Raw genomic sequence first — 7,272 nt, forward strand, 5'->3', positions numbered from 1 at the left:
AAACGGCAGACCGGGCAGAATCGGCTACGGAGGAGCAAGTCGAAGATGCATCTCTGGTGGAAGGAGTGGGAACAGGGCATCGTCCTCAGCTTCTTGCCACCGGCCACGAAACCCTCGAGGCACACCGCGCAGCCCTGCTCCCTCGTCTCGCCCACCTCCGGCGTCTCCATGGCCACCATGGCCTTCAAGGAGGCCGGATCGATGACGGCATATGCACCGTCGTCGTCCCACTCCCAGTGATCCCCGTTTAGGGCGGCCTTGGCCTCCGCGGCTCGCGTCCGCGCCTCCTCGTGCCTCAGTATGAAATCCTGGGACAGCCGGTGGCGAATTTCAGTCCACAAGGCTGGGCCCTCGACGTCCCGCCCGTCGGCGAGGGAGTCGTGGTGATTTTCCATTGCCGATCTGCCCTGCTGCTCTACCCTTTCAAACCCTAGTCGAGAGACAATCAGCCTTTTGACGAGGACGCGGCCTCGATCTAGCACATGCGAGTCAATCTACCGACTCCGGCAGTCCGGCTCCGATCAAGAGGCGGGCAAGGCGAAGGTCGGAGTCGGTGCCCGCTGCCGCAGTCCGATGAGAGGAGGGGGAGTATTAAACCTGTTCATCGACAGCCCGGCCCGGCGGCCCGAACCCGAAGCCCAGCATTCGGCCGGGCTCGGGTTCCAATTTCTCACCCGAAGCCCGGCCCAAAAGCCCAAAATAAGCCCAAAATGCCTATATATATCTGAAATATAAGTACAATAAATTAATATAATATCCTAAATATGATTAATTTAATTAAAAAATGCAACTGTTCATGTGCTTCGGGCCGGGCTCTGGCTTGGGATTTTTTCATCGGGCTTTGCCAAGCCCGGTCCGGGGAATTATCAGGTCTAGGGAGTATGCACTATGCCACGGAAAGGTGTTTGGGAGGGCATCTCTCACGGCGGCACGGGCGGTCAACCAAACCTGGCCAAGTGGGCCGGTAGGGCCCCTGCACCAACGGCGGCTGCCCTTGTTGTGCCGGCACGCATATGGAACCAACTAATTAGAGGGTTTTGTCTCAAAAAAAAATAATTACAGGGTTTACCTAAAAATACTAATTAGAGAGTGCCCTCTCAAGGGAACTAGCGGCATTTTTAATGGGTTGAAAGCACGTCCTTTGTGAGGACATCTGTTGTCATGTGTCGTGCGCTGCTTGTATCCTCGGGATTTCAAAAAAAAATTACACACATTTTCATTATTATTTTTACATTTTTCGGCTTTTGTTTAGTTTTTAGATTTTGGTGAGGTTTTTCATGGAAGAAACGTTAAAGATCGTGGATGTTGCCTAGAGGGGGGGTAAATAGGCACTTTAAAATAATTACGTTTTAGGCTTGAATAAATGCGAAATAAACCTAGCGGTTAATTTGTCAAGCACAAAACCTATAACAGCTAGGCTCACATATGTGCACCAACAACTTATGCTAAGCAAGATAAACTACTAGGTGATAGCAAGATATATGACAATAAATAATATGGCTATCACAAAGTAAAGTACATAAGTAAAGGGCTCGGGTAAGAGATAAGGGAGTCACGCGGAGACGATGATGTATCCCGAAGTTCACACCCTTGCGGATGCTAATCTCCGTTAGGAGCAATGCTCCCCAAGAAGCCACTAGGGCCACCGTAATCTCCTCACGCCCTCGCACAATGCAAGATGTCGTGATTCCACTAAGGGACCCTTGAGGGCGGTCACTGAACCCGTACAAATAGCAAGCCTTGGGGGCGGTCACCGAACCCGTACACTTTGGCAACGCTTGAGGGCGGTCACCGAAATCCGTCAAATTGCTCGGGGCGATCTCCACAACCTAATTGGAGACCCCGACGCTTGCCCGGAGCTTTACACTATAATGATTGAGCTTCGAACACCACCAACCGTCTAAGGCGCCCAAGCACCCAAGAGGAACAAGCTCAAGGGTACCAAGCACCCAAGAGTAATAAGCTTCTCAACTTGTAACTTCCACGTATCACCGTGGAGAACTCAAACTTATGCACCAAATGCAATGGCAAGGGCACACGGAGTGCCCAAGTCCTTCTCTCTCAAATCCCACCAAAGCAACTAATGCTAGGGAGGAAATGAGAGGAAGAACAAAAAAGAGAACACCAAGAACTCCAAGATCTAGATCCAAGGGGTTCCCCTCACATAGAGGAGAAAGTGATTGGTGGAAATATGGATCTAGATCTCCTCTCTCTTTTCCCCAAAACTAGCAAGAATCCATGGAGGGATTGAGAGATAGCAAGCTCGAAGAAGGTCAACAATGGGGGAAGAACACAAGCTCAAAGGATAAGGTTCAATGGGGAAGAAGACCCCCTTTTATAGGTCCCCACGAATCTGCCCGTTATGTGCAAACCGGTACAACCGGTGCACAAACCGGTACAATCGGTCAAAGCAGAGGGAAAACCAACCTGTAGGAAAAAGGCCTAAGTGGTACAACAGCCCGGGAAACCGGTAGTACCGGTTAAACTAAACTAACAGGTACAATCGATCAACAGCCGCCCAAGAACTGCTCCAAAACAGAAACTAGTCCGATGGTAGAGCGGTACATGGCCGATACAACCTTCGAACCAATTCTGGAGCGGTACAACCGCTCCAAACACCGGTTGTACGGGTCAACCGGTACAACTGCTCTAAGGGGCGGTACAACCTCTCTATGTAAAACAGGTAAGATCATAACAGCCACAACTTTTGCATACGAGCTCCGAATTCGATGAAATCAAGTTTGTTGGAAAGCTAAAGATAAGAGAAAACACAATCTTCATATAAATATCAAGAAATAGAAATAGAGAAAATACCCAAAATAAAATGGTAAGAACCCTTTATCAATTAAGACCGGCAAAAACTCCAACACCGAAAACACAAAAGAAGATGCATAAGAAATCGGTTTTCGAAGAACTCGAGCTTGTCATCAAGATGACCATAAGCTCTAAGGCTCACAAAGATAATAAACCAAGGACCAACAAAGATGATGCAAGGATTCAATGGTTTGCGATCTCTACGAATGATACGATCAAGCTACTCATCGAGAGCCCCCCTTGATAGTATGGCAATCGATCCTATAACCCGGTCTCCCAACTACCACCATGAGACCAGTAAAATAGAAAACCTATCAAAGGCAAACATTTTCCTTGAACATGGTCCACTTGAGCTAGATGATGACGATCTTGACTCCCTCAAGTTGGACCACCTTTCTTGATTGCATTGGCTCTATGAAGACTAGATGATTGCTCACCCATACTCCACTATGGGTAAGCCACTCTTCGGCACATGTTCACAAGTTCATTGACACCACAATGGATGGCAAGTTTCAAGCACTTGATCTCTTCGTGATGCTCCACTTGAACTTGCACACGACAATCTTGATGACGATCACCACTTGATGTCATCCTCTCCATGGACTGAGTGATATCTTCCTCTTGACACAAGCCCATGAACACGTACCTAACCCCACATAGAACTCTCACATACACCATGAGTTAGTACACAAAGCACAATGGACAATGCTTACCATACCATGGGATCACTTGATCCCTCTCGGTACATCTTCTAGGCTTTGTGAGTTGATCAATTTGATTCACTCTTGACTTAGTCTTGATCAACCTTGAATCTTTCCAACTCTCTTCATCTGGATGATGTCTTGAAGGTAAACATGAATGATCACACAATCTTCTTCTTCAAGACATGCTTGCAATAAGCTCAACACTCACATGACCAATCTTAGAATAATTCCTTAATAGCACCTTGGTCAACTCATAAACTCCTTGAAACCAACACATGGACTTCAAGAAATGCATATGGACAAATCCTTCAAATATAACTCAAGGCAACTATTAGTCCATAGAGATTGTCATTAATTACCAAAACCAAACATGGGGGCACCGCATGTTCTTTCAATCTCCCCCATTTTGGTAATTGATGACAATCACTTTCAAGAGAGTTTATATAAGGAATTATGCATCACCATGCAATGCCACAACCAATAATTGCATGCGTAAGAGATGCAAACGCTTGGGAACACAACCAAAGCAAGAAAAGATGACTCTCTAAACTTCTCCACAAAACTCTCTGAAACTTCTCCCCCATTGGCATCGATTGCCAAAATGGGAGAAAAGCTTAGAAGGCCAATATAAATTGTGTTACTCCATAAATTGTGTATTTCTCCACAAGAGAGTGGAATGCAATACAAATATCCAATGGTAAATACTTGGAGGAAGACAAACTATATTGAGGCTCAAAGATTGCAAAAGAAAGATATGCCACAAAGACATAACAAAGAGAGAAACAAGCAATCAAGCAATCAAAAGATACCAATTGAAGCAAGCTATCAAAAGATACCAATTGAACCAACTAGACAAAAGATCCTACGAGCGACATGAATAAAGGATATTATGATATGAGCAAAGGAGTGATCTAAAGAAACTAGTGAATATCCCCATGATTTGTGCACACATATGAATTTTTGAATTAGGATACAAAGTGCACACAATAGGATCATAGATCCCCCAAAATCAATAGAAACTCACAACAAGTGTAAGTGAGCATATAGGAAACAAAGCCTAGCACTTGCAACAAACACATGGTTGAGCAACATGTAAAAGAGGCAACTTAAGAATAGGCTCAACCAAAATGATGTGTGTGAGTCATGGCAAAGCACTTGAGAAGACTAAAATAAGGATGAGCATTAAGCATCAACATAGTCTTGGATAAATGAGATACACGGTGCATGACATTCCTCCCCACACATACCAAACTAACAAATGGGTTCACAAGCTCACTAAAAAGAAAATGACAAAGCTTGCGACAACCCATGGTGAAGATAGAAGAAGAAAGCCTCATCAAGACGAGGGATACCAATTAAGATGGCAAAAGCCTCATAAGGACAAGCATGAGGAAAATAATCTTCATCACACAAGAGTGCATCAAGATGCAACGAGATAAGACACGCACTCAAGGCAAAAGCTTTCACGGAGCCACCAAAGAAATAACATAAGAAAGACAAGGTGGACATGAAAGAAAGGATATCATCTCGAGATGTAATTTCTCTCAAGTGTATAAGGTTCTAGGTAGACGAAATCATGATGATATATATCTACAAAGAAGGATGTACACCCGAAATAGTTACAACACGAAGGAACAAGATATCCAAAAGGAAGTCATACATATACCAATAAGATATTTGCTTGGAAGCATAGCACATGGCTAGATATGGTCTTATTGTATATAAATGAATTCCTACCACACAACCATTAAAGACATCACAACTAGCAACATGAGATCATCGTTGATATGCTTTGAGAAAGGAAATGAGTATCACAAGATGGAATGAATATCATGCCAAGATGGAACCTACACAAGGTTGAAGCAAGAAATGTGTGCATGGAGTATATGAAGATATTTGTTACCGAGTTAACATTGGAAGGATGTAGTAGAAACCAATTGAAGGTAGTAGATAGTAGTTCATTGAGCATCCTAGCTTGACTCCAATAAGCACATGGTGACACCACCTCCCTTGTGAGTGAGCCGAGCATCCAATGCATCTCCAATTGTTCCTAGACCAATATCACAAACAAACACTACAAAAAAATACACTTCCGTGATGATACGTGTTTGTCACAGTAGGTCACGTTTTTTGTCATGCATGTACATCCATGACAAATTTATGACAGAATCAAGATAGTCATACCTGTGCTGTCGTAGAAGTGTTCCATGGCATTACCAAAATTATCATCACGGAAGTGTCCACTCCCATGACGATAAATCGCGCGTCACAGAAGTGCTTTCGTCAAGGGTGACCGACATGTGGCATCCACCGTAACGGAACGCCGTTAAGCTATCGGGTCGGATTTTGGATTCGATAACCCGTTAACAGCCATGACCAATGCCGATTTTCCACGTGTAAAATTCTCATTGGCTGGCAGATCCACGTGTTAGCTCCGCGTTGGCACAGGTGTCACTCATCCAACGGTCGAGATGGGCCTATGATATGTTGACACGTGGACCGGCCCAAAAGTGGCCCACAAAGTTTAAATGGGCCAGCCCAACCGAAGGCCCATAAGATTTAGCGGACCATAATGGGCCTGCCCAGCTAAAGGCCCACAAAATTTAGCAGACCATAATGGGCCGGTCCAGCTAAAGGCCCACAAGATTTTGCGGACCACAATGGGCCGGCCCAGCTAAAGGCCCACAAGATTCTGCAGACCATAATGGGCCGGCCTAGCTAAAGGCCCAACATTCTCTGTCAAATCGGTCCGTCAACGGCTTGGTCTAAACTTGTCATCAATGCGGCCCATGGTCACTTCTGGCCCGTTAACAGTCCGCTAAGTAATTGGGCCGAATTACGGCCCGGTGTATTTCTGGCCTGTTAAAGGTCCGGCTTCATTTGGACCCATTTATAGGCCATCAAAACTTTCGGCCCATAAACGACCGTGAAGGATTTGGGTCATATTCGGCCATGTCTGTCATTTGGCCTGTTAGAGGCCCACTATAGATTTGGGCCACTTTCGGCCTGTTGTCATTTTCGGCCTATTAACGCCAAACGTAAACCATGGGCCATATGTGGCCCAACGTCATATCGGGCCCATTAACGGCCCATATAAAAATGACGATAATCTAGCCCGACCGAAGTTCCGGCCTATTAAAGGCCCGTGTATTAGGTCGACGCATTTACGGCCCATCTGAATTTCGGCCTGTCAAATATCCGCATCGTAAATGGGCCACCATTTCGGCCTGCTAAGTCCAGTGGGTTATTTGGCACAATGAGGGCCCAATCTCACTTTCAGTCTATTAAAGGTCCATGTTTTTATGGGCTCGAGATATTTACACCTGTAAACGGCCTATTTTTACTAAGGGCCCAAATTATGTTTAGGCCTGTTAAAGGCCCACTATGGGCATAGGCCTACCAGAAAAATTTGAAAGCTTATGCTAATTTAAGCCCAGATATTTTTAGTGGGCTACATGCCAATTTCGGCCCGTAATCATTTTTAGCCCAATTGGAATGGGCCCGACGAATGTTGGCATGTTGGGCTCCTACGAAGCTTTCGGCCGAATACATTACTAAGATAAACCTACACTATACAAAAATAGCGTCATAATTACTGCAGCCTGTGGCAGCATCATAAATGTTGTATCACAACAAAATAAATTCCAATCATACAACAAAAGGCCTGTTGGCATAAAGTTTACAGTCCTTCCAGATAAAAGCACCATCAGATGTATAGAAGCACAGATCATTTGACCTGAGTGCTAATGTTTTA

General features: G+C 45.0%; 1 protein-coding gene across 1 annotated transcript; it reads right to left on the minus strand.

Annotated features, from left to right (window-relative positions):
* Nucleotides 1–5: 5 nt before the first annotated feature.
* On the minus strand, nt 6–554 carry LOC119350267 (E3 ubiquitin-protein ligase RNF181-like; the record flags this gene model as incomplete). The annotated part of the gene is made up of 1 exon (XM_037618183.1): nt 6–554. A coding segment is annotated over exon 1 (390 nt), but the record flags the coding sequence as incomplete, so codon positions are not given.
* Between the last annotated feature and the right edge of the window lie 6,718 nt (nt 555–7,272).

The sequence above is a fragment of the Triticum dicoccoides genome, chromosome 1B, assembly GCF_002162155.2.
Source record: "Triticum dicoccoides isolate Atlit2015 ecotype Zavitan chromosome 1B, WEW_v2.0, whole genome shotgun sequence".
Lineage (NCBI taxonomy): Eukaryota > Viridiplantae > Streptophyta > Magnoliopsida > Poales > Poaceae > Triticum > Triticum dicoccoides.